At 43.7% G+C, this 27,977-nt stretch overlaps 1 protein-coding gene across 11 annotated transcripts in view; it reads right to left on the bottom strand.

Moving 5' to 3' along the window:
- Crag (DENN domain-containing protein Crag) overlaps positions 1-27,977 on the bottom strand; it is a 112,720-nt gene that overhangs the window by 3,590 nt on the left and 81,153 nt on the right. For 10 of the 11 annotated variants that reach the window (XM_070531774.1, XM_065452580.1, XM_065452472.1 and 7 more), the window contains 9 exons: positions 26,665-26,716; positions 24,199-24,451; positions 23,106-23,260; positions 15,664-15,844; positions 12,095-12,276; positions 7,651-7,734; positions 4,060-4,177; positions 3,436-3,490; positions 720-889 (listed from right to left, as the gene is read on the bottom strand). In XM_070531774.1, coding sequence (XP_070387875.1) covers positions 720-889; positions 3,436-3,490; positions 4,060-4,177; positions 7,651-7,734; positions 12,095-12,276; positions 15,664-15,844; positions 23,106-23,260; positions 24,199-24,451; positions 26,665-26,716 — 1,250 coding nt within the window. The remainder of the gene's footprint in view (positions 1-719; positions 890-3,435; positions 3,491-4,059; positions 4,178-7,650; positions 7,735-12,094; positions 12,277-15,663; positions 15,845-23,105; positions 23,261-24,198; positions 24,452-26,664; positions 26,717-27,977) is intronic. The other variant, XM_065452792.1, reaches the window with a different exon arrangement.

The raw sequence follows: 27,977 nt of genomic DNA, 5'->3' as shown, positions 1-27,977 counted from the left end.
TAGTAGCAATGTGCTAAAAACATACTCATGTACATAGAAACAACATTCTATTATAAGGCAAAACTAAATCCTAAAGAGAAAAAACAAAGTACAGCACCTATTAGGATTTCTTAATAGGCAATGGAAACCAATTTGATTAAATCATGGATGGCAGATTTCAGGGCCACAACATGTTTAACAGCTATTTTATGCAGCAACGTGACACAAACTTTTCAAGTTACACACGTAAAAAGTGCTCCACATTATTATTTCTTCTGTTCATGTTGCATTCTAGCCCTTAAAAACAGATCTCTGATGCTTCGAGGCATGTCCGCTAAGTCAATTGCCTGGCTCATAGTAAAAGACAGAAGGTGAAGTACAAAGGCCACCCTGGGCACCAATTTAAAGATTTCTTGAAATGAAACACTTTCCATGACAAAAGCTTGTGTGTTATTTCAAGCATGTCACCAATTTTCTTGAAATGGTGGGGTAAAAGATACCCTTACCAGAAAAAAAGTGAATGCTTTACAGGCATCCTGTGCACAGATAATTACAAGCTAAATGGTATACCAACCTTATCACTGCAACATACAAATTAAATATCTACCATTATTGATACTGTCTTTACAAGTGAGTAAATAACTAGACAGGTCTCATTCATGCAAGAAATGGCTCCCCAGTTTCAACTCCATGGGCAAAAATAGGAATCACTGTTGGCCAAAATGGCAAGGGTTACTCACTCTGGTTGAGAGCGTCCTTGCCAAGGGCGACCAAGGAGAGGAAAAGAACATCACGGTAGAGGCTGGGCCGGCGCTGCTGGTTGCGTGTCTTATGCCTCTCCCTCACCAGCAGTTCCACTGCCTCACGCACGTTGCTTTGCTGCACACAACTCAGCACCCGCTCCCGCAGGCTGTCAGTAAGAAAGAGGATGAGAAGAAAGCAGTTCAAGACAAGGCGTGAAACCACAAACACACCAAGAATAGTTAACAGGAAGAAGCGCCGCACTATTAGACTACATTTCTCATGCAATGGTTTCTTCCTTTTTGTCTTTCTCCTTTCATAGCTTCGCACTTTCCTAACTTTGCAGTTGTTCCCATTGATCTCTAGAGTAATAAATGTTCACAGCTGTTCTTCCATGGCTCTAAAGCACCAGCATGTCCAAACAGAAGTCGAATAGATTAACAGTTCTTGACGTGAGCAATGACAGACACTGCAATTAAGGGTTCCTGTTTTTTTTATAATCAACGTGGCTTCTTTTCTCTTTTTTTCTCTTTCTGTTGTTGTTTAAGCTGAAGAATAATATTCTAGGCACCATAGCTGAAGGTGTACGCCCGAAGGAAGGGGTGACTCTAGTGGACATTTCCTGGACAAACCGCAGCGTGATTCTACTACTTGCTCATGCGCAAGTTCCCTTTGCCTTATCGACCTTCTATGTTCTCGGTGGGAGCAAAAGCAGACTGGAACCTTTGGAAACAAGCAAGGAACAGTGCCCTTTATGCAATCCCAACCATTGCACTCAATTTCAACGACCCCGCCACTTATGGCATTCAGCATGTAACAAGTGACTTGATTATGCCACCATCCTGAAACTCTACATCAGATACCTTGCATGATTTCCTCCAAACCTTCCACCATACAGGAAATGGCTCTTTGCCAATTCTAAAGTAACAACGCGGATCTGAAGGTGGGGGGAATGATGTGCCGTTTGTAGGAGCTTTCCTGTGCCTGCTGATGGAAACAGACCTGAAACACGTCTGCATGTTGGCGTGAAGTTCCATAACACGACGTAAAATATGGCACCAGGAGTAAGGTTTATCCCAGGAGACAAAAAAAAAAAAAAGTGGGCCAGCAAACTAAAGTGTGCGCGCAATATCAACAATCGGTGACCCACATGCCACAGATACTCGATGTCTCCATGAGCACCGAAATTGGACCGGATGCAGAAGGCCTTGACCGCCAGCGATGTGTATGAGGACAGTGACAAGGCACACACAGTGAGAAAATAAAATCGGCTACCAGCACAAGAAGCAGCGCAAACACCCGCTCACTTGCAAACACCTGAGCAGCACCGCTCACTTGGCATAAAGCTCGACCACAGCACCCTCACAGCCCCTAGGGACAAGTTGCGCCCTGCTCATGAGGAGGAGTTGCGAAACTGAAAAAATATCTACAGTGAAACCTCGTTAAACCATAGTTGGCCAGAGCTCGGAAAAACTATATACTAAATGGTAGTACTGTTTAACCAAAATAATGTGAGATCACCCACTTACCTTTAAAGAATGGAACTTAAGAGAGAGTACGATGAAAGGGCAAAAAACATGCTGTATTTATTCAATTCGCATGACAAAAGTCTGTTATTGTCGTTTGATGCTGCGGCAGCCTAGCAGCAACGACATGACCTTAATCTCTTTTAAGCTGCAAGCCAGCTTTTCCACCAGCCGCCTCTTCTCAGCAAACACCCGCATGAGTATGACGTAATGTGCAGCTTCTGCCACCGTCAGGCCTGAATCGCCCATGCTGTCGCTTTCCACGTCGTCCTCATCACTCTCGTTAGGCAACACTTCAGCAATAATAGAGGCAACGATGGCGAAAATTAGAACTTCGAAAAGTTGAACTTCGTAGCTGGTATCTTTTCACGGTCCCAGCAGCACTGCCCAGCATCTTCTCCTTCGCATTCCAAATGCCACACACCGTGACCTACTTCGTGCCGCAGTCGATAGCACAAACGATGTCCAATTTCTCTTTTATGCTGAGCCCCCAGTTTTAGTCCCAGCTTCGTCATTCCGTGAGCCCTAGCTTGCATGACGCCATAATAGAGGCCACCACTAGCCAGCCACAATGCCCTCTGGCTCGGCACTGAAACGATGTTGATGTTAATGTGGCTTCAGCCTTCCAAGCGCCCTCTGTGTTCGCACTTGGCCATTCTGATCTCTGAGGCTAATTCTTCTGCCTGGCTGACCTACCGTCATGATTTCGCAACGAAAAGTGCAAACACTACGTGTTAACCAGTACGTACGGAGTAAGCTGGTATGGTTTATGCGGATACAAAGCGCATTATGTTCAATGGCAGCTGAGTCGGAGATTTGACTTTACTACTTTTAAAACGAAACTACAGTTTAATAGGGTACAGTTTAACGAGGTTTTACTGTATAAACATTGGCTCACACATCATGAACTTCTCATTTTATAAAGCAAGAAGAAAGCATAGGAGTATTCATGACGAATTTATAAAATGCTAAAAATGAGGACAAGATAGATGACTGGAAAACTCAAAATCCCAATGTCTACTTTGACCTCGTCCGTTTTTATGCCTTGTAGATTCGTCATGAATGGAAACGGCCTCACCCAACTTGCTGTACTAGAAGTGAACAGATAGTCTAGAGTGGCGTTTTGTGCAATTAAAAAGGAATGCTGAAAAAAAAAGAAAAGAAAAAGCTTACTTATTACCACACTCACCTTTTTGTAGGTTTGTTGTCTTCTGTGACCAGTGATTGCACCAAAGAGGACATGTCTGTGGGAGAACACAAAGCAGGAAGTTTATGCAAATAAATCATGCTGGTAAAGGACATCTTTCTCAGCAAGCATTTTCAGGGCTGCGACTTTATAGCGATGCCTTCCAATCGATTCTGAGTCGCTCTTATCACCCACCATTCACGGCTGGCTAATCCCATTGATAATGTGGGCAGGGTGCCACTATGACTGCTAAGTGCGAGAAGGAATAGCATCAGAAAAGGCATCACTACAAAGTCCCAACTCTGGCTAAAGGTAGTCAAAAGGAAGAGAATGATTACACTGGAAGTTAAGAACAAAAGCACCAACAAAGAAAAAAATGTGATAAAGGCTTACTGCCTATTTGTACAGTTTTACCACTCTCATAATTCAAAGGAAGTCAACTTTGCTACACAACTTTGCGGCAGGCTAGAATGCTTTATATTAAAGATTTACATCTGGTTATTGTACTTTCAATTCATTATTTGTATGTCAAAGGCATAGGGTATGTTATTCATGCAGAGAAAGGGTGAGCAAAATGGTACAAGCAGCCCTTGACCACAGAATAGATGTGCAGCAGTTCCACTCAACTGTTTTTGCCAAGCTGTGAGTACATGTATGGCACCATGTTGGTATGCAGCCTGGAGTTGTCCCAGCAGCAGCTGATCACCACCATCTTCCCTTCAACGGACTGCCATTGCTCAGGGACCTGGAAAAAAAGAAGTTAATAACAGATTCACAGATTAATTGACATGCATTTTAATACAGTTAAATTCACTGCAACAAAAGTTAAATGTGCACACAGCATAGCACCTGACACAGTTGCTGTGATGCATGAGGAGAAACTTCACATAATGTAGTCAACTCTTGTTATAACGGACCCTGATAATCCGACGAAAAACGTCCGTTTTATCCAAAGTCCGTAATATCCGAAACGCCTCACTTCTGAAACTTTCGTCACCATAACAACTTTATTGCAAAGAGTGAGTGATGAACATCCAAAGCAAAAAAAGAAAAGAAAAAAAAGTTACAGTTTCATTCGAACGGCGAAGCATCAATTGTGATAGCAAATTAAGCAAGATAAGCATGGCAGCAAGCAAATTGACCTTCGTGCTGTCTCTCACTTCAACGCAAACTCAACGTTGAAAGCACAGCGCATATGAAGCTACTCGATCTCCTGGTACCAGTTTTCACCCATCTGTTTAATACTTGTTTGTCTACAGGTGTTTTTTCAGACAAAATGAAGCTCGCAAAGGTTTCGGTGTTGTATAAGTCTGGAGACAGAAACGATTTATCCAATTACCGACCAGTGGCAATATTACCTGCTATTTCGAAAGGTCTGGAAAAAGTTATTTGTAATAGAGTGACAATGTTTTGTAATAGATTTTCGATTAAAATGTCTCAGCAATACAGTTTTCGAAAGCAGGTGTCAACCAAACTGGCCCTGTTGTCGCAAAAAGAGCACATACTTAATGGATTTGAGGAAAGGAAGTTAACCCTTGGCATATTTGTAGATTTTTCGAAGGCGTTCGACAGGATTAATCATACCACTTTATTATGAAAATTAGCACATTATAGGTTTTGTGGAATACCTTTAGAATTACTAAAATCATATCTTGAACAAAGAAAACAGTGCATCGCTATTTCAGGCGAATATTCATCTTTGCTTCCTGTGAAGGCTGGGGTTCCGCAGGGCAGTATACTGGGACCGATCTTATTCAATTTTATGTTAATGATTTAATAAGCATTAGTGATCAAGCATATTTTGTTATCTATGCAGATGATACCAGCATTTTCTTTCAGTCCAAGGATATTAAGGAACTCGCAAGCTTAGCAAATACTACCCTTGATAGATTGTCTCAATGGAGCACAGTAAATTCCTTAATAATAAACGCAGCGAAAACCAAATGTATTTTATTTGCACCGGTGCAAAAGCAAATAAATCGTTGCTTGGATATATATTTTGACAATTCTAAAATCGAGCTTGCAAAACAGGTTAAAACACTATTAGTCGTTTTTAACGAAAATTTAACTTGGGACGCTCACGTTGACCTTGTAGCTAAAATGTTGGCGAGGGCATGTGGAATGATTTGCAGATTGCGACAGGTGATTCCACCGAAACTCAAGCTTCTTCTATATAATGCCTTATTCCTTCCGCATATAAACTACTGTAACCTTGTTTGGGGGACAACATCTCAAACAAACATTCACAAATTACTTGTAATACAAAAAAAAGTTATTCGCCATATCGCAAATGCCCCATACGATTCCCGTACGCGGGATTTGTTTCAGTCATTTAATGTCCTTTCTGTCAGGCATGCACACATATTTAACCTGTTCTTAAAATACAAGAGCAGCTTAAGACGCACAAATGAGCATTTTCTTCGAATAAGTTGCCTAAAAAAATCACTGCAGCTGCCGAACAGCGTAAGGCAAAGAGAAATATGGGAATTGCCATTTTCCCGAACCAATAATGGTTTTAACAGGTTACAATATCGTGTACCATTCCTGCTAAATAGCCTTGGAAAGAGGTATATAGACCTGAGGGCCATCACTCGAAAGCAATGGAAAGAATTTTTAATGGCAAACGACGGTCTTCAACTTAAAAAAAAAAAGAAAGAAAGGGGAAAAAGGCGAAGGAAAAAATGTAATGTAAACGTTTTCTATTATATTGCAGGTCACTTGTTTTCGTATTACCTTTGTATAATTCTTTTATTGTCTGTACGACCTGAGTGGAAATGGTCTAAATTGGACCCGAAATGCGTTTTTTTTTTTCCTTCCTTTTCCTCTATATGTTTTCAGACATATTGGCCTGTACGTAGGATGCTATTGTACGTGAATACATTTGTCATACATTCCTTTTCCTGCATATGTTTTCAAACATGTTGGCCTGTACGTGGGATGCCTTTGTACGCGAATACATTAGTCTTGCTTTTTTCTGTGAGATGCATCACATATATGTAAACAATATGTATTTACAATGAGTGTAAAACCTTTTCGCTGCCAGTCTAACAGGGGCAAGGGCCTCGTCAAGCTGCTTGTAGCAGCTTTTTTGCTCTTGTCCTAGCATTCTTTTTTTTCATACGCGGAAGAATGCTGAATAAAGATTTGATTTGATACAGTCACTAGGTGCACTTTGTCCACATCTCAGATTGCTTTCAAGATACAGTGCCCATGCAGGCACGCACTTTGTTAACATAACAGATCGCTTTCAAGATACGGCACCCAAGTGGGCGAGCACTTTGTCCACATTGCAGATCGCTTTCAAGATGGCAGCCGTGCCATAAGCAGCTGCCACTGGAGTAGAACTCCTCTCTCTCTCGCCTTCCCACTCCGCGCCTCGCATGTAAAAGAAGATGCGAAAAAGGATGACGCATTTCCACCCCGCCTTCCTCCCTCGCGCGCGCAATATTGAGCCACGATTGCCAGCTGACCCTCGCAAGTCAGTTGTCAGCCCGTGTCGACACGGCAAAAGTCCATTTTATATACCAGATTTTGAAACAAATTGACACTAATTTTGTCAGCTGTAGCTGATAGTCAGTTGCAGCGCAGTCCATTAAAAAAAACTTCATTGCATTAATAAAATAGGTAGAACAAACTAAGGCTGAAATATGGTCCATTATATTCGTAATCTGCTGTACGATGGTCTGTTGTAGCGAGCATAGACTGTAGTGATGGTGAAGTTAGAAAACAACAACTGCGATACTTGGGACATGTAAAGGGTAGCCATGTGTCAGGTGAGACGAACAGCTCACAGACACTCAAATACTTGTGAGAGCATTTGAAATGAAGGCCCGCAATTGGATACCACTAGATGAACGCCACCACATGAATGCAGTGGATTCTGTCAGATTGCGCAGCCTTAGATCTCAGCAATTTATTCCAGTTACATTAGACTGCAAAATTTTTATTTGCAATGCAGGTAGTATTTGACTTCAAAGTTCACTTATGTAGCGGCCCAATGCCATACAGCAGGTTTCTCAGATATGACTCCAGAAAAAATGCACAGGGGACAGCTGTTTCTGCAGCTTCTATATCCATATAATTACGAGGTGGCACATAATCAAAAGGATTTTCTCTTGATTTGGCCTTTCAGATAGTGAGTGCACATACTCTGCTTGCCACCAATGAAGGGCACCAAAACTTTCACAAGGATGTAGAGGAGAGGCTTTTTCAGTTTACCTGGCGATCCCTGAGGAGAGAAACAGCCTGCAGGCACAGTTCTGGAAGATGGCTTGGTAGACTAAGTCGCTTGAAGTACCAAATCTGCACAAACCAGATGATGTCAACAAACAAATAAATAAATTTCCCTTCATTTCAGGTTTTGCCTGAGGAGACAGACTAAAGGCTGCAGACGCCTGACGAGGCCTCTGGCCTCCCCAGTTTGCAACAAGTGCAATACAAAAAATGACAAAAATAACATTCAGAGTCACACATTTTGCAATATAAGAAGTCATTTTAACAATGTTCCTTCACAAGTCTTAAAAGGACGACTCACTTGTTATTAAATTTTAGAGGTAATGCAATATCATTTCTTCACATGGAAAGAGTAATTTAAACAATAATTTCTAAATCGACGTGCAACAAACACAACATATAACACATTCAATATTGCAGAACAACAAATCAGGATAGTCTGTTACAATAACAACCTATGCATAACAAATTAAAGCAACAAAAGCAAAATAAAGACAACATATTCATAATAATAAGAGTAGTAATTCATACAATTTCCTAAAAAAGGCTTGAAATAATACAGGCATGGCACAGTCCAATGTCCATACTAGTTATCAGGTACAACCTGAACACATGTGGTGAAAAAAAGAAGAAAATTGTACCAAGTTTACCAGAAATATTTTTTGCTCAGTTTGTAAAGCTTTCTTTTTTTTCTGAATAATATAGTACCATTATTTCAATTGAATGGGTTTCCTTTATTTCACAAATTGCGTAAGAAGATAGGTTGAAGAAAGCTCGACTGCATGGCTCTGGTGCCTTGCAAAAAAGTGTTTTGAGGGCTCAATACACTATGAAAAAGGAGAATTCAAAGAATAAATAACCTGAACGCTGCAAAAACATATTGATGAATAGTGGCTACTTCTACGCAGCTCCTAAAGCAGCTAGTAAGCCATCTTCGCATGGCACACTCACGGGCAGCCGCAACGTCCTCCGAGCCATCCACAGAATAGTCAGACTCATCAGATAACACATAACTTTCCATTTGCGAGCAGAACTCTACAGAGCTGTGGTCTAATGAGGAGCCCTCAAAATAACTTCTTTTATGCATGCTTTCAGTGCCTCGCTTCAAGGAGGCAGCCATGATTTATGCGGGGATGTCAGAAGTGGCAATATAATGAAAGACCAATGGCACAACATGGACAAGCGTGGCCATCTAGTGTCAGGAATCACAACTAGATGCAATAGCATGAGTATAGTCATCATAGGTTCACTGTATTACAAATGTTTGCTTATGACTATAATATTGATACGACTATATATGACTATATGATATGACTATATATTGATACAAAATTTCATGACGACTATACTTATCAATGGAAGGTAATGGGCTAAAGGGACCCTGACCCACCCCTTGAGCTTGAACCACCCTTGAGCACACTGCTGTGCACGTCTCAACCAATTTTTGCTGTCATACACGGTGCATGGAGCTCGCAAGCGCATAGTCACCTTTCTCTCAGATGCTCTCTTTTCAATAGAAGCCTACTCCCCATTCTCTCTGGATGCTTTATTTCATAATAAAGCGGATTCCCATGGGCTGCTGTTATTGGCCAATAGGTGATCTCAATCAAGAAGGGTGTTTGGATATCAGTGTGCTTCTTCCTACTGTTACTGTGTATATTAATCAATGAAGTTCAATAAATAGTCTGAAATAAGCAAAAATATGCTTTCAAATTTCGATAATTACGTCCTTCCGGAAGAAGCAGACTATTGTCTGCTCACGTACGCTTGGCCGCAGCCGCCTGCATAGGAATTAAACGTTGGACACCCTGCTTATCGGTGCCGTAGCCAGCAGGTCTCGCTAACTTCTACTAGTTCTGAATGCTCAACTAGCCTCGAACCATGCTAAACTTACAAGGCCCCTCACCAGGCCCCATAGCAAATTTTGGTTCTGCGTTGGAAGTTGTTATATGTCCTCTAGGGAGCGTTCTGCCACAAACATTTTTCAAATCGGCTAATGAATAGCCGATATAGAAATATTTCAGTGCCGTGAACCCATGATTTCAGCAGACAGGCTCCACTGCCAAGCAAGATGCTCTCTCCACTCACCCCGTCAAGCCTCCACAAGCGAAATTCCTTCCCTACATTCTCCCCTATCGGACCTCGAGGTTCTTGTGATGCGTACATCACGGGCCTCTTTCACTTATTATCTTTTCCGGCACTACGCACTTCCGCTGACGGCGTCACGTGCGAGCTATTGTCTCGTTTGCGCAGCGTAAAATTTTGTGAGCTGTGCACAAGGACACATGACTATCGGTATAATTCAGTGCTACATGAATACTGAGGCAGAACAAGCGGACCGCAGAGCATGATCATGCGCTGGAACCTGGTGGAAAATGGCATAGTTTCGGTACCTGCACACGTGACCGCATGACCATGGGAACAAGCACACAAAGTGGAGGTACATCTTTCTTGTTTCGGTGCGGAGTAAAACAAACAGTAAAGCAGACATTCCGTTTGTGCATTTTATTATTTCTCTAAACTTCAATTTGTCAATTCAAGCAACAGATCACGCAGATAACAGATGTCTTGAATAAGTGTTGAAGTCACATGTCACCACGAGCTACGTCACACTGTGGACACCAGTACGTAGGCGCAGGTACACGAGTACGTCATCCTCTGGCTTGGAGCGCGGCGACCACGAGTAGAAGGGAAAACAGCACTCGATTTGAAGTTTCAGATCTTTCCGCGGCGCGTAGCGATGTAATACTTTGCAGACACGATCGTTATCACACAATGTATGCTTGTCAGCTCAAACGTGCTTGTCAGCTCAAAATGGCCAGACCCGGTGAGGGGCCCTTTAAGGTTAGACCCAATGCACGCTTGCCAGTGTGCACTCACTCCTGACTGCTCCTGGTTAGACGCCTTGGCAGAGTAATTGATAGTGCTTCCAAACTGCCCAAGTTGGATGTGGCTACTATGGATGTGGTCCGTCAAGGTGGTGAAGGACATAGTCGGTCCTCACTACGTAGCATGGTCAGACTGTAGCATATGAGTGTGACCATGCACTCAAACCCTGTTGTGAACAAAGCAAACGCTGCGCATACACACTACAGTTACATGTAGCCGTGGTCTTCTACATTGTGTACATACTCTGGTTTCTGCAGTATGCTGCCATGGCATGCCGCTACGAGTCCACTGGCTAAACGGACTGTGGCCCACTGAGGACAACCCTGTTTCGCTCATGTTTGGTGCATTGTAGGTGCCAAAATCGGAAGTAGTGGCTTCTGCATTAACATCCAAAAGCAAATTTAAACTGTGCGCCACTGTGAGATTTAGAAGAGAGACTGTTGTGGGCATGCCCTGCTCCACCGTAGCATTCACAGTTGCAAGGCATTGAAAAAAAGTGGAAGCACCGTGAAGCTGTGTTTGATTGCCAATAACTCTGCTTCTGCTGAACGCATTGAAGTATTTATTGCAGCAAAGTATTTCTGAAATAGCCTACTTTAACTTCAAATGCATTTCTCCTCTTCGATAAAAAGTGGGTCAGGCCCCTTTAACTTACCCACTGACTCACTCCAGCTCACTATTCCTTCATATTTATTCAAGTTGTGTAATTTGATACTGCAATGTCTGTTTTCCGTAATTAGTATTGAATTTGGGTAACCAACCTTTAACTTTTCTCAAGTTATATCTGTCACTTTTGGCAAGTGTATTCTTTATATGCATTTGTGTTGTGCACACGCTGCATGAGCGTTAAGAAGTATATCTGGTGAGCTTTCAACATGTTAAATGAGTCGCCACACATCATGCCGTCTGGTTCACACTATGATGCTACATTTACTTATGTAAGGTATTTCTGACATAAGGACTGCACCGCCAAATCTAATAAAGTCAGGCAGAAAACAAAATTTACCTAGTGCACACATTAGAGCTAGCAATGACGACCATGAAAGTGTAATCCCTACCCCAGTGTATCACTGGTGGCTGTATATTCAGTGTAGCAGTAGTGGTACACTATGCAATGCCAGAAGGCAGCAGTACACCCGACTCATGTAATGCCCGCACACCATAAAAATTCCAGTTGAGAGCTCTGGATTAATTTTGAACACCTGGGGTCAAATTTCGTAACAATTATTTTTCCAATCCATTCTCGTCACCGAATGTTCCATTCTGTTTAGAAGTTCTGTTAAGTTGAACTTCTAAATAAACAGCTTCCCAAGGCCCCTTCAAGTTTGTCTTAAAGCACCACTGAAGATGTTTCGTATGCTAATTCTTAATGACAATTCTTCTCCAAGAAGCTTCTGATTGCTTGCACACATATTTTCTACATTGTTTGCGTTTTCATCATAATACACTTGCACACTGACTCGCACCAAGCTAAATGGCCAAACATTTTTGTATGGTGCTGGATGTTTTTTCTTTTGAGTAGAGCACAATTAAGTCGTACCAAGTTCCAGTAGAGTATGGGGTGGTGGTCAACAAAACCAGCACTGAGAAGGCAGTCATCACCCTCGTGTTCCAGCAGGTTCTCAACTTCCTTGCGAAGCACCAGGGGACTCAGGTACGGCACCGTCATCGGATCCAGGGACACGGATGGCCCCAGAGATAAGCTCACGCGGGATGGACTTGCTGCAGGTGTTCAGAATAGGGGAAGTCACCACGGATGAAGGCGCAGTACTACAATCTCTGCTCATTTAACAGCAAAAAGAGGACAATTTAGTGCAACTGTATGAACAATTCGACACACTTGTTTGTGTGTAGACAAAAGTGAAAAGGCAGATTGCTTTTTGTTCTCTTTTTACTTTGTACAGAATTTTCATGCATATTAGCCACACCAAAAAATCAAGAAGCTTAAGTACAAAGTTGACACACAGTTACAGAGGAAATCCGGTTATGTGTTTGCCGATTTCACAACATCCCGGGCTTTATGATGAATTAGTGCAGCACCGGCAAACACACCATGAAGACGATGCATTAAAAACCTCGATTATACAACATGAGATTATGCATATTCCATCTCATACGACAACCTGCAAGAAACTGCGAACCCAACAGCGAATGTGTGATGAGTGCCGCCAGACCCCGGCAGCTCACTTACGGCGCTGCGACCCCTCCATCAGGTGTGGAAGAGCGCCCTTGTGCATGAAAAAAGCTTCGTCTTTTTCCTTCTCTCGTGTTCACTGCCCTCCCATCGTTTATTTCTCCACTGCTCAGCCACCACACGCTTCTGTCCCATCATTGTCATCTCTTTGTACTTTATCTCTCTGAATGTTTTCACAGCGCCTGTGCCCGTCATCAGCCATATTCGCGTACAAGATGGACCATTTTTGGCGTTGTGCCAAGCTCACTATCTTCGCATAGTGCCAAGAACGCTGTGAACCGTATACTTCAATGCATGGAGCATACTTCAATGCGCGGTGCCTTTGCCCGTGCATGAGCTCAGTCCTAGTCACAAAGGTGTCGGCGGATGAGAGGACGCATGTACATACCTGGCACAGTCTCAAGGGAGAAGAGGCACGCTAACGCCACGAAAGTAGCTGCCAGGGGCCGCTTCGTGACGTCGTAGCTCCGCCCTCACCGCAAACCATCGCGAGTGGAGCGCCTCCGCTGACAAGTGGTTCGGAGCAAGGAGGGAGTGAGGCGTAGGGATCGCAGAAACAGGTGAAATGCGCCCGTGCAATGGCACGTCGAATTCCCCAAATCTCCACACCTCACTTCATACGGCTGTCTGCTAATTTGCTATCGTAATCAATGCTTTGCCTTCCGGGCGAAACTGCATCTTCTTTTCTGTCTTTTTTTCATGCTACATCTCGGAGGCTGTGCTCTTTATCTACGAGCTGTTCTGTTGAGAAGCTCCACCAGGTAATATCTAACAAGGCGGCCGTAACATTTATTGGTGCTCGCAGTACCACAAAGCATAGCCTTTGAGATTCGTGGCTCTTACTCAAAGGAAAGCATCGCTGGGATACATGTTCAGGCGCCACCTATGCGTATAATGGAACTTAGCAGCATGCAGGCAGTGCATCTGCGAAAGTGCAATGGAGACCAACATCACAGCAGGTTCTGATGCGTTTCGAGAGTGATTATTCTAGTGCAGCTCTAGTTCCTGCGGCAAGCATTGCGTGCGGCCAGCCACACTACGGCGCTTGCACTGCACCAGGCGAAAGTAAGGAAGCTCTGGTGAAAGCAGTGGAAAAAACTTTAAAACATAGACGAATACCAGACAGTTGGTGACAAGGCACAATGAATTTAATTTATAAAGGTAAAGGGGAGAAAGAAAGAATTCACTCATATAGACCGTTGACCATTACATCAGTAATATACAGGTTAGCAATGCAGGCAGTCAAATTAAAGCTGCAACCATGGGCAGAGAATAATGGCATATTGGGAGAACTTCAGAATGGCTTCAGAATAGGTAGACATTTGGATGATAACTTATTTGTTCTTACTCAGTGTATTGAAATGTAAAGAGTAGAAAGCAGACCATTATATGTGGCTTTTTAGACATTACAGGAGCGTATGACAACGTAGACCGCAACATTTTTTGGAATATTCTGGAAGGGGAAAGCTTCGGCGACGATTGTCTACAGCTTTCGAGAGAGATTTACCTAGAAAATACAGTTTCCGTTGAATGAGAAAGGATGAGGAGCGAGGAGAAAGTTGATATCAACAAGGGACTGAGGCAGGCGTGCCCTTTATCCCCACTGCTGTTTATAATGTGCATGGCGAGGATGGAGAGGGCGCTGGAAGGAAGTAATATCGGGTTTAACCTCTCATACAAACAGGTGGGCACATTAGTAGAGCAGCAGCTTCCAGGTTTATTTTATGCGGACAACACTGTGTTGCTAGCTAACAAGCGAAGTGATCTGCAACGTTTGGCTAATATTTGTGGACAGGAAGGCAGGAACTTAGGTCTGAAATTTAGCGTTAAAAAACGTATTCAATGAAAACAGTGAACAGACAGTGGCAATACAGGGCCAGGAAATACCATGGGTAAAAGAATATAAATATTTTGGCATATGAATAAACAAAGGCAATAGATATATGGAAATACAAGAAACAACAATAACAGTAAAGGGGAAGAGAAATGCAGCCATAATAAAGCACAGAGCGCTATGGGGATACAATAGGTACGAGGTACTCCGGGGTATGTGGAAAGGTGTAATGGTTCCAGGACTTACTTCTGGAAATGCGATTGTTTGCTTGAAATCAGGGGTACAATGAGGACTCGATGGCAACCAATGGTCAGTGGGACGCCTCGCATTGGGTGCTCACGGGAAAACTACAAATGAAGCTGTGCAGGGTGGCATGGGCTGAGCAGTAAAATTGATTATGAAGAACAGCTGAGGAGTACGGACCAAAGTAAGTGGGCTGGGAGAGTGTTGAGGTATTTGTACAGGGAAAACATTAATCGGTGTCTTCTGCACTTCAAAAACTATAGATTGCTCAGAAATTTACAATCATGAAGGCATAAAAAGCGTAATACACAAAGCCACAAGAACGTCTGAATCCACCAGCACGACGATCAGAGAAATCCGTGTACTTCTCATCATTCCCATGGTGGCTGAACGATTGCAGCACCAGAATTCTCTCTAATAATTATTGTAGGAAACTCCATGGTTGCTGCTGCTGCTGCAAGTCAACACAAATGACGTCACGCTGGTCGGCGCACAACACCATGCGTGCCGGTCTGCAGCCAATGCACGCTCACAATTCTCCAAAGATACAGCCATCCGTTCAAATATATGTCAAATAAACACTGCGTACTGGAACAGTCACGTATTTCAAGTTGAATTTCGATGCTTCCCTAATTTTTTCATATCTTTGTTCAGTATCCCTTTGGGTGCAGGGACACTAAATATGGCAAACCTCCACACAGCAGATTGTTGCAGCACTAGTCTGCCATAATACTGACTGACACTGTGAAAAAGTTCAGTGCTGTTAAGAAGAGAGAGAGGGGAAGGGGGGCAGGGTTTTTTTTTTTTTTTTCTTAGGAGACGATGCAGCTGTGCTTACCTGATCCCAACTTGAACAAGGGCGTGGTGCCAGCAGCGGACTGTGGATCAAGCAGCAGCTCAGCTGATCCCAGGCGGCCAACTGCGGTCCGTAAACCCAGAGGGGCATCCCCAACAGTGACACGGCGAGTGCGATGCTCAGCACGGTCACTAGTTTCGTTAGAACCAGATGATGGAGATGCCTGCGTCACAAATTTCAACTTTACCACCTTCCACTTCACTGTATGTGGAGGTGGTGCCTCCTTCCCTATCTGATATGCATCTGTGTTTGTACTAATGTTGGCATTTCTACGTCACTTATTTATGTGTTCTGTTCTCTTGAGCTTCAACTTGTTTCTACCTATACAGTCGCCAACCGATTTTCAGACTTCTGTTCACTTCTGATTTTCAGAACTGTTCAGACTTTACTGCAGCTCTGCCACCCATTTCAGAGAACCTATGTACACTGTTGTATCGAAATTTCAGATGCCACATGGTGTGTTGCTAAATTTTTTGGACCGATCTGTATGCGCTATGTTGCAAACATGGTGGCCACAGCCTTACTTTCATTGTTGAGGTGGTTCTTTGGCTTTCCAACTGCTGTACAGCTGCTTTGAAGCAAGTTTCATCAACTCAGCACGAAACCACGCCTTTGGTCACAGACTCCAACGAAGCGATGTTGGTTAGACCTAGCTAGAGAGTGTAGCCAGTTGCAAGTTGTCGAGAGGAGTTTGCCTTTAATACGTTTGCGCCAGTAGACCCCATACATCAGTGCCAAGGTATACGATTATGTCAATGAGCTGGACTGACAGCTACGTTCATGAAGCACAGTTCAGGTCTGCGGACGATTAGCCGGCAACTATACCGAATGCCTAGCAAGTGGGTATGTGCAAGGCTTAAACTCATTTGTGGGCACAAAGCTTCATACTGAATTTGTGCCACACATCCTAAACTGACAGCATCGCATAGAGTCAAGGCTGTCAAGGTCACAATACTTGCTTCACATCGGCACTGATGCACATTGAGCTGCACAATGGGTGAATGTGAAATGTACCCGCGCGCAACATACAGGAATTATTCCAATAAAGCAGAATACAGAACCAAATTCTGTAAATGAATTTTCTGCACTGCTGCTGTCCTGAAAAATTATTAGAATGATTTTACAGATAATATTACCTTTTTCGGACTATCTGATCATTAGCATTTTTGCAGCCCCATCTATGATCAAAAAATAAGTTAGTGACTGCATCTGGTGCCCCATGCTCAAGAAGCTAGGCGGCTAAAGCCTACTTATGCAACTACGTAAGTAAATAACTGCAGTAGAATGCTGTTGATATGATCCCGTATCATACGATTTCCAGGCAAAATCGTTCGCAATCAAATGGCCCAATACAGTTAAGCTTCTTTTTTATCAGTTCATGTGTTCCCGAAAAACAGGATCTTTCGGCACCAGTGTTAAGTACAGCACCAAACAGCGATAGTATGATACATTTCCTGGCTGCTAGATTTCACATGAACAAGAAAAGGCGCGAGGCATGTGCGATCGAGGGCAGTCGGCACCCACCACAACAGCTTCCTCGCCGTACTCACTCGCCCACCTGCCACGTGCAAATGCCACTCTCCTCTTCCGATGCCAGCAAACTTCCTTGCGAGTTGCCACACATTTCATTCAAAGCTATCACCACCAACCCTCTTACGATAAGCATCTTCACCTCTCTCTTCCATAGCTTGTGTGGCGTAACGCCGTTGGAAGCGTACTGCTTATTTTTAAACCTTTCCCTGCTGCAGGCGGTGCGAAGTGAGCGTCAGGTTTCACTCTGGTAGCATTGCATTCTGGTTTCACCCATCGTGTCAATTTTGTTTATGTTTCCTGTAGCTGTCTTGAACATTACTCAATAGGAAAACGACAAAGCACATCTCGGGCCACTCGGGCACTGCCAAATTGATGCGCATCAGCGTTACATGCTGCAAGGATTCTTGCTGAGTGGGCACGTCAAAACTTCCCACTAAAATGCCATGCTCGAAGAAACTGCTGATACAGACTGAATTCAAGGAGCACAAACGTAAACTTGCCCAAGGCACAAAAATTACGACATGCGTCTTGGGCCACTCAGTCCCAACCAGCTCAGCCTGCTAGCCTTGTGCAAGTAGGTAATATACGGGGTTACATTGTGACAAATTTTGCTGATGCGGGATCATAGCGCAGCAACATTTTGTTGTCAAGAGGTACGAAATGCATTGAATCCTATGGATATTTGCTGGGGATACGAAATTATTTCATTGTCGTGAGAATCTAATAGCCACACAATTTCATTATCGCGGGTTTCGACTGTATGTCAAACATGCCTACCAATTTTATTTTTTACTTCGGATTGCACATTTCCCCGACTTTTTTTTCTTTCTCTCTCTCTCTTCAAAACTTCTGAACGAGGTTCTGCGATATGGAAAGAATGCCAAAAAGAAAGCAGTGCCCACTTCATTTTCATGCATAGTTGAAAGCAACTGGCACTTTAGTAGACAACACCATGAACTTCATGAAAAGAAATTGTAAAATAAAAAATGAAAGGTCATCATTACATGTTCACATGCAGCAATACATGTTAATGGCACAAGAATGCCATTTCTTTGCATAAGGTATTTTTTTCTCTCTTCATTTACATGAGTACCTGTTACCTGAGGAGGCATTCATGCTAGTTGACAGCCATATTCAGGTGCACTAATTTCTTCTAAATGTTCATTTTGGAGCTATTTTGTGTGGACACTCTTTTGGTTTTCTTTATCATATGTCTATTAATTCAGTATTATATTCATGCTCCACTGCGCTCTTGATTGACTGCTTCTATAGACAATTTTTTTCATGGGCACCACCATATTGCATATGCAGTGGCACCAACTATGGGCTGGCTTGGGTGAGCACTCCGTTTGCATGTCAGGTGTACGCTCTGCGCTGGTTTTTGGTGTGTGTTCTTGGGCTCGCACGGTCTGTTTAGTGTGACTTTGTGTCTTCTACTTGGAAAATGGTTCTGTAAGACGTGCTGAAGTGGTTTAAGTCAGCATGGCTGACTTTCTGCTGGCGTTGAGGCGTATGATGTGGGCGTGTGTGAGCGCCATGTGTGGTGTGAGCACCATGCGTGGGCGCGTGTTTGAGCCTACAATCATCCTCGGAGATCAACTGTGTATCTCTGAAAATTCCATTCACTAATGTGACCTTATATCAGTATTCTCCTCTAGTTCTAAGCTGCGGCCTAGGAACAATGAAACATACGCGACGATCATAACAGCATGGGTATTGTTCTGTTACGGTAGAGGTTGTGCTGGTACACTTTGAGAAGTGTTCAAACTATTAGGTGTAAATTACATTGCGTGACTACTTGGTTCAGTGGACGTGGTTTCCACCTATGAATAAAATAGTTTTGTTTACTGATAACAGCAAACCTTACAGTATGAATAACACTTCTCCAGCAAAGTGACCGTTTACAAACTGTGCGAGCGTCTGAAGCAGAGGTAGATGTTGAATCACAGATACTTTTGCTCTATATATCGCATGGTCCAAGCACGCGATATCAATGTTTACAGATCTATAAATGTTGTGCAACATGACCATGCGAGGTCTTATTGCGGCATTAGCCAGTCTTCTCTTCTTCTTTTCTTTTTACAAAAAAAAGGATGACAACAGTTTTTTTTTAGTTTTCTTCTTTTTTTTTTCGTTCTTTACGACACACTCACTCGTATTACGGAAAATTTGTCCTCACAAATAGCTGTCGCATTCTCTTTATGCCATGTCTCTCGGATATTAGGGCTTTATAGAGCAAAAAAGGCAATGGCGAAGCACATAGCTTATATATGTATCATGCTGGTTCACCAACTGCAGTGGTCGCTGTCGTGAGCAGCACCATTGGCCTCATACAGGAGGCTAGCGTAGACATATCATAGTGATTTCAAGTCTACTAGACTTGAAATGTGTGAGAATGATGCCTGTGTATCACAAATATTTGATAGCGCCTGGTGCTTAGATGTTTTGGGGTTGCCTTAGGTTGGCTGTACACGAGCATGCGCTCTTATGTTTTAGTTCTTATGCCAAGCGATCAGATATTGAGCAGACTTTCCATTTCCTGGCAATACACATACGCCGGTTCTCTTCGGTGGATTAACACCGATACACCCAAAATAGTTCACAACATATTGGGGGCGAGCTCCACCACTGGAAAAGCTGGCGCCACCATCAACGTGACGTGGTATGAGGGATCACACGGACACAGCAGTTGCGTCGGCTGATTCTGAAATGCCGAAGCGAGCTGAAAGCGAAAGTTTAAAGTCCCACCTGCGCTGTGGTTCTCATTAAGTGGTGAGGCTTTCCCGCCATAGGTGTCCACTTGACAACATTTGAAATCACTATAATAGGTAGTGGCTGCCTTTGGAGGCGTGCAGCATGGTAAGCTACTGCTCGGTGCCGCAGTGCCGGACGTATGCAAAGGAGCCCGGTGTCAGCCTTATTCACACGTAGTCACAGGACAAGCTGCGTGAAGCTTGGCTCGCAAAACTTAGGGCCGGCAAACAGCCATCGGCTACAACTCCGGCATGCAGCAAACACAGGCTCGAGGAATATTTCTGCTACGGCGCCGGGACTGCGATGTTCAGTGAGTAGCAGAAAATGCGCGTTCGCCCGCGCTCGCTGCACGACTAATGTCATGACGGTTTAGTCTGTGAAATTGTTGATGCTAGACAACGGCAAGTTTATTGGAATGGAAAGGGCGTAGTAAGAAGCACATTAAACAAAGGCATGGCATATGGTCATGTTTGTGTTATGAATTAACGGACTGGATTACGAAAAATATGCAGCGCGAAATTGCCCGCTGAGTGCATACAGTGTGACACAACTTTAGTAATAATATTGAAACGCTGAAGAATTTAGAAGAAAAAAAAAATCGTCGTGACGGCACATCACAGTCGCCGTAGGCGTCGAAGTCCCTTGTTAAAACGAAATTGTTTTTGAATAGCTTGGATAACGTTCACACAACAATGGTTGCTTGTGGACTATCAAATGCTCATATTCTACGGCCTAAACCTCACATCGCGGTGTGAAAACGCTCTCAGTCAAAGCGAAACATTGTGCGCAGACATGCATGCAGACGCGAACCCGTGCAATCGCTGCATGCATTGAGGCTCCGTTCTGATATGCGCCATTTGGTTATACAGACCGCCCACTATAAGAACACATTTCACATAGTTTGTGCTCAACGATTGCCGACCTTTCACGCAAGCCGGTTCGGGAGAATCCATCACGGCGACTGCGCGCAGTGGCTTTCGCTGTACGCATCCGGTAAAAAGATAGCGTCTCTAAATAATTCTGTGCTTTCAGTTTGCCCAAGATTATTATTTCGACAGTAATGAAGTTCCCTCATTTTGAGAGTACTTACAGAAATGTACAGGAGGGCTGCCGCGTGGTGTTTTTATTAAGCGCCGTAAGCTAAACCTATGAGGAGTGCACTGCATGATCCCTTATACTACGCAAGGGAGGCGCTTCGAAGAGATAGCGACTCTGTAAGCCCTCGCCCCCGATACGCACACCACGGCTGATGATGCACATCACATGTTTGCACCCCCAAGAGATATTTCCATATACTGTAGCTACCGACGCACCGAAAGGCTATACACAGGTTCCCCGACGACCCTGTGTGAACGGACACTGCGTAAATTTCACAAAGTATGAGCTAAAACATGTGCAAATCATTCCGCAGTACGCGACAGCAATACTTTCAGGCAACGCTGTGCCAGATCGCACAAGCCAGAGGGGAGGAAAGGCTTGCCATGTGCCCTTTCCTCCTCGCACAACGAAAAGGTCTGCAGAGGGTTGGACATGCAGAATTTGGTGCCAATGCAAAGCCTACCCAAGAAATCAAAGGGTGTTATTTTTGTACGCACAGTCCTTTTTCTTTTTTTTTCTGCCACATGCATGTGCCTGCTGCTAATCTTGCGAGTTCTTTGTGTCTACCAATTGCTGTCTACGGTGCAGGCAGCAGCTCACAACCCACTTTCAAAACTTTGAATATTTGGACACTCTCACGTTGCACTAATGATCAATATCCTCTTGCTGCCTGGTGTCTTTCAATGTAGAGTCAACATCCAATTTGCCTGATGCCTGATTTTTCAGACCTGCTCTATATTCTGATGTCTTCATGGTACCGGCACATACCCCATAGAGCCAATGTATAAGAACATCCGAAATTTTGGACACTAAAACACTTTGCCATATGGATTTTCTGCCGTGACCACAGGTCCAAAACGGTATTAACTGAAGCCACAATTACCCCAATTTTGATTATTTCGCTACCCTAAACCAGTGCTCTCGCATGCAGATTTGCTGGCAGCTGTAGCCCTCAATGTGGCAACACTAGGCCTAGCTGTTTCGACATTTACTACCAAGATTTCTGCTGTTCGGTGCCATGTCTTTCATAGAAAAAGATCACCAATGAGTTCAATTGCAACAAAATTTGAGCGCAGCTCTATACGCGTTTTCATTTCACGATATATTGGCTGGTGCGGGCAATCTGCCTCGTGTGGCATGTTGCAAATGGAGCGAAGTGCAGCGCGACTACCTCACTAATCTAGAGATTGCAAGAGCCAGCCCATGGGTGATGCATGAGCACGATTCATAGCAGCCGACACGCTACTCTGGCACCATCTCGTAGCCATCATTGCCACACTACGCTTTTCCACTCACACTTTTGCCATACCCTTCTCCACTTTCTGCCTCATGGTTCGTCTGCACTCTCCTCACCGCTTTCATTCCCCGCTGCACTCTTTGTTCACTTTCATTTTTTGCTGTGCTCGTTTGCTCGGTTATGCCGAGATAGAACGAGAGACGCCGACGCTTAGCGCAGTTCCTACGGCAAGCGTCGGCACTTCACCTAAGAGCTGTGCTTTAAAAATTCGCAGCTGTCAGCAATGACATCGACTACGCCACTGTCATCCTTGCCGACGGCTTCAAATTGTGGAAAGCACAGCAAGGCTCAAACGTTGCATGATGCCAGTTCGCAAAAGTCAGCTTTGCCACAAGACGGCGATGTTACGGGGCGAAGCATATTGCGATGAAGCATACTAAGAGTGGAAGGAGGGTACTGTCACAGGACACAGTATGTGAATCTTAACTGCACTTGCATCCGCCATCTCCTGTCACAGTACGAGCACTAATAAGCCTAATAAGAATAAGAGTACTTGTAGACCTTCATAGCTATTTCCAATGTGCTTGTGGCAAGCTGAGCCCTTGGGGGCAGTAAGAGGCATGCATTAATTTTTTGGACTGTGCAATGTTTTTATGTTTTCGCAGCCCTAGAGAGTCTGAAAAATCGTACATTGGCAGCGCTTGATCACTGTTGTGTTCCGTATCCATCGCAATGTAACCATGTGTTCAGCAGTGGAATGCTGCAGTCAGTGAGTCACCACAACAGAGACGACGATGCTCACCACCATGAGGCTCTCGTTGGCAGCCGCCAAAGGGATGTCAACGGGCGCTGACAACGCACGACTAGTTGGACTAGCCAGGTACGAAGCTCCTGCCTGGCCCGGTGGGCTGCCCAGAGGAGACTCAGGACATGAGTCACCCACCCTTGGACCATCTGCTGCGATCAAATCAAATCAAATCAAATCATGAAACTTAAAGCCCCAAGGTAATGCACAGGCTACTAGAGAAAGACACTGTAGTGGGAGTCCACATTAACTTTGACCGCCTGGGGTGCTTTGACGTACACCTAAATCTAGGTACAGGAACACTTCTGCATTTTGCCACCATCAGAAAGTGGCTGCCACAGCCAGTAACCAAACCTGCAACCTCAAGCTCGACACCCAATAAGCCACAAACCAGCATGCAGGTCAAACCAGCACTGCGTTGCACAAATATGGCTTAATATTTGGCACAGATCAATGTAAAGATAAAAGAAACTCTGCCCCACAAATATGCAATACTAAAGGTAGTAGGGAACAATGATCTTGCATGAAAACATATGTAAAGGACAGCAAGAAGGACCTTGAACTATTACCCGAACTTTTATGTGTACTAATTTCAGCATGTTGGCACTGTGAAAATGGAACATGTGAAAGGTAGGTACAAAGCCTCACACCTCAGAGGCATATGAGGCATTACAATCTTTTACCTTCGTTATATATTTCATGAAAAAAAAAGAAAAAAAATTTCTGGTGCTCTCTACTTTAGCTTTTTGCTATAATTCCAGCATGGTGCGCATTAATGCATCAAAAATTAATTGAAGACATCCTAGAAGACATGCGACTATTAAGTGAGTCGATCTGAACCTTCATGTTTGCAGATATTTAACATGTATCGAAAGAAAATAAAAATAAAAATTAATTTCTCCATATGACAGTCACACAGGCACTACATGGCAGAGAGAAAAAAACATACATTTTCATTAAATTAAGAAAGCCAACCACATTTTTACTCTCGATGACGCCCCTTCCTTTTCAAAAGCACGGTCACTCCATCTGTGCCCCTAAGTCATCCAGAACATGAATGTGAAGAAATAGACCACACACAAACACACACCTGCATCCGGGCTCTCTTCAAGCAGCAGGAAGCCATCATTGCCACTGTCTATACTGTCTGGCCTGCTGGCATGGAAGTCACCAGCCCTAGTGTCGGGTGTGACAGCACGCCCTGTTGTGGCCTCGGGACTGAGCTCTTTGGCCAGTGGACTGCGCTCAGGGCTGAGACGAGAGGACAAGCCGGTAGCACTGGGCAGGCTCTCCATGGAGGGTGCCAGACTGCCGCCTACTGGGGAGTCCTCCACCCTATAGTCCTGTCAAACAGATTTCAAGTGAAGCCAAATATGAATACTGACTGCTAGAACAAATATCAGAGACATTGCTAGTGCAATATTTGACATCTAGGAGAGCACTTGAATGCACTAACTACAGCTGGACCTCACTATAATGAACATGTACATATATAACAAAGTATTGACTATAAGGGAAATATTTTTGTTTCAGATGAGACTTCATTATAACAAGGTTCTACTGCATTTACACATGTCAGGCATGCAGCCTGCCAACACCAAAGTTCTTTAAAAATAAGAAATAAGAATTCATCTACAGACACTTGAATCAACACATGCACCACAGTCACTTCCAAGTGTGACACAACCGCTGCTGCTTTAGCGAGAGGGCCCTGTACATTCATGAGAAGACCCTTCACACGAACATGATGCTGCAGCAGGTATGGATCTCAAATGCATGGCATCAGCAGTACCTCTCATTTGACACTGTTACAAACAGCTGAGCAGTATGGACAACACCGAGGATGGCCTTCTTTGGGAGGGGTTCAATGAGGTGAGCTAAATTACCAACTAATGTGGAATCGATGGTGGTGGTAAACATGATGGAAAGTGTTATATAAATGCTTGCCTAATGAATTATAAATCATCAGCAGTAAAGCATTCCGTGTAGCATGCATGGCACAGATTACAATGTTGAAAGGTTACCGTAAGTCCGGCTCAGTTAAGGCTCGCACCCTGTGGAGTTTTAAAAAACGATATAGACATGGGTCTTACATGTGTAAATGCAGTATTCTATGCGTCTTCAACCACAAAATATTGGCGGTTTCGCCGAAGCATAGACAGCAATAGCAATGTTTATCAGTACACCTGAGCTCTTTGGCCAGTGTTCTAACAATGTTCTAATAGCGCAACGCAGCATGCGAAGTAACCACTGCCGTGAGGTAACTGATGCTACATGACAGCACCCTAGCATCTCACATAACCAGGCGACTCACAAAGCTGGCATGATGAGGGCTGGCATTAGCAATATTTTAGGCAACACGCATCAAAGGTGCACAAGATCGACTCAACGACAAATCGTTGGTGTTTGTAACTTCAAACTTACTGTCCACTCAGACCACTGTAAGCATCACGGTGTGGTATTCACATAGCTGCTCAGCAGGGACGCTAGTGTTTACGTGCACAAAGCTTATGCCAGCAGTGGAAGGCAAAACGCTTCACTTGTTTTTACAATGAAACATATTGCAGGTTTTTTGCATCTCGAAAGACCTTCTCACCTTACATGCATAGGCCACCGATATACAAGGGCGAATCAGAAAGTCTTTGCCCCCTCCCTCCCTCCCTTTTTTTTTTTGCCAATTTCGGCTGTATATGTGAAGCCAACATATCCATTCCCAGCGGTACCTTTCTTGGACCAGCCCAGCCTTATCTGCCGGTAGCTCCACAGCACAGCGCTGCTGTCAGTTGTTGAAAATGGTGGTTGTGCTTCACACGTCCACGGCGTACGAGCAACGAAGTGTGATTCATTTTTTCTTTATGGAGCAAGGGACGATCGCCCATCAAAATCTACAGGGAAATGCAGCCCACGTATGGGGAAAGGTGGCTTGCTTTGAGAAGTGTGAGGTGCTGGCGTTGTGTGTTCACAAAAGGCCATGAAGACTTGCATTACAATGAGTGTTCAGGGAGGCTGCGTGCGTCGCTGACTGACGACAACAACTGGGAGAGTCTGGTTTAACGTGGCTATTCTTCGTAACAAAATGTGAGGACACATGCAGCAATCAGAACCGCTGACAAGCTCGGTCATTTCCCTATGAGAGTCTGGACCACCCACCATATAGTCCAAACATTGCCCATAGTGATTTCCCTGTTTTCGAACCGCTGAAGAATTTCTTCGCAGGACAGCTATTCACATGCAATGATGAAGCCAAGACAGCAGTCCGACGGCGGTTCCACAGACAGCCGGACAAATTATACCACAGGGGCATCTCAAATTTATTGCTGTAATGGTACAAATGTCTGAACCAGTGTAGGGGCTATGTGGAAAAATAGTGTAAGGTACGTAGAATAGTATGTATATTTGTAATTACCTGTATGTACATTATTTGGGCTAATAAAGAACAGGGGCGGGGACTTTCTGATTTGCCCTCATACTATCGATAATTACAGCCAGGCGGCAGCAGCACGAACATGCCTCAAGTGTTCGTATAATTGCTATCCCAATAGAATTGAGCACTTACCTTGATGCTCACAGTAAGAAGCGGAACGACTGTCCCATTGCAGAAGTAGCACCTGAAAAAAAATTAGCAGGTGATCACTAAGACAATAACTATAGAATGACTACATTGACTTTTTTTTATTTCCCAGCAGCTTGCACATTTGATTTACCCATCAATACACAGCAGTGCCTGCCTCCACCCCAAACACTTTTTTCCCATCAACTTCTTGCAATAGTACCGTTAAATCTAGACATAACGAACTTCAATATTTTTGATGTAACAAAATATTTAACTTTTAATAATTTCTTCTCCATAGAATATGTATTTAGAGCATTCCAGCCCTGGTAACTAAACTGAACTCTGACATTGCAAACATTCATGGATGGCGCAATAAAAATAAAGTACAAATAAACCCTCTAAATAAAAATGAATTCTTTTCAGCTCCGGCCAACATCTCATAAGTAATATACCTGCTGTATTATTTGGGCAGTATCATATTAAAGCACGTAATTATGCCACATACTTGAGAATCAAATTAGACCGCAATCTTAAATTCCATCACCATATTGCATGCATAAAAAGAAAATGGCTTAAGACATGCAAGCCCTCATCAGAGCATGTTCCTATTTTAACTCTAACACACTATTATTATACTATTGGTGCCCCACTCCCGCCTCCCCTCATTCTAGTGTGGCTGTAGCTGTGCATGGCTGAATTCATACACAGCTCTTGTGCCGTTTTAGAAGTAATCTGCCACTTGTTCCAAAAGCAGGCATGCTGAGATGACATGGCATCATGTGTGTTGTCCTCTAACATCTTTAGTACTGGAGGTACGTAACCTCAAATTTTGGAGATGCACTGAAGCAAGACACAGGCAATGCATTCACTTCTCACTGCTACCATTCATGAAAGTGTCGTCCCAATGCGGGTGACACTATCAGCCGCAGGGGCAGAGTGGATGTGAAAGCATGGCTATCTTTGCTTCGTACTGCTGATGTGAAGATATCGTCAACATGGCATGAAACCAGATCTTTTGTTGCCAGCTCTCAAATTCAACAAAGTGAATTCTTTTCGTCATTCAAATTTGCTTTTATTGTCCGATAATCTGTAAAATTCTGCGGTCCTTTCCATGTAAGAAAAATCTATCGGCGATTGTATTTATTTTCATAAAAGGATGAATATCAATATAACGCAATTTCGATATAGTAATGATGCCAATCCACCCTTTGTTTAGCAAATCGTGACGGTATGTACTAAGTCTCATTTTTCCAAGTGGCATCTTCTGGAGCAGAGTGGCGCATCTTATTGTGCAACTGACACATTTCAGGGGCCCT

This window comes from Dermacentor albipictus, chromosome 1 (assembly GCF_038994185.2).
Source record: "Dermacentor albipictus isolate Rhodes 1998 colony chromosome 1, USDA_Dalb.pri_finalv2, whole genome shotgun sequence".
In the NCBI taxonomy this organism is placed as follows: Eukaryota; Metazoa; Arthropoda; class Arachnida; order Ixodida; family Ixodidae; genus Dermacentor; species Dermacentor albipictus.
This window is presented reverse-complemented; position numbering and strand designations above follow the sequence as displayed.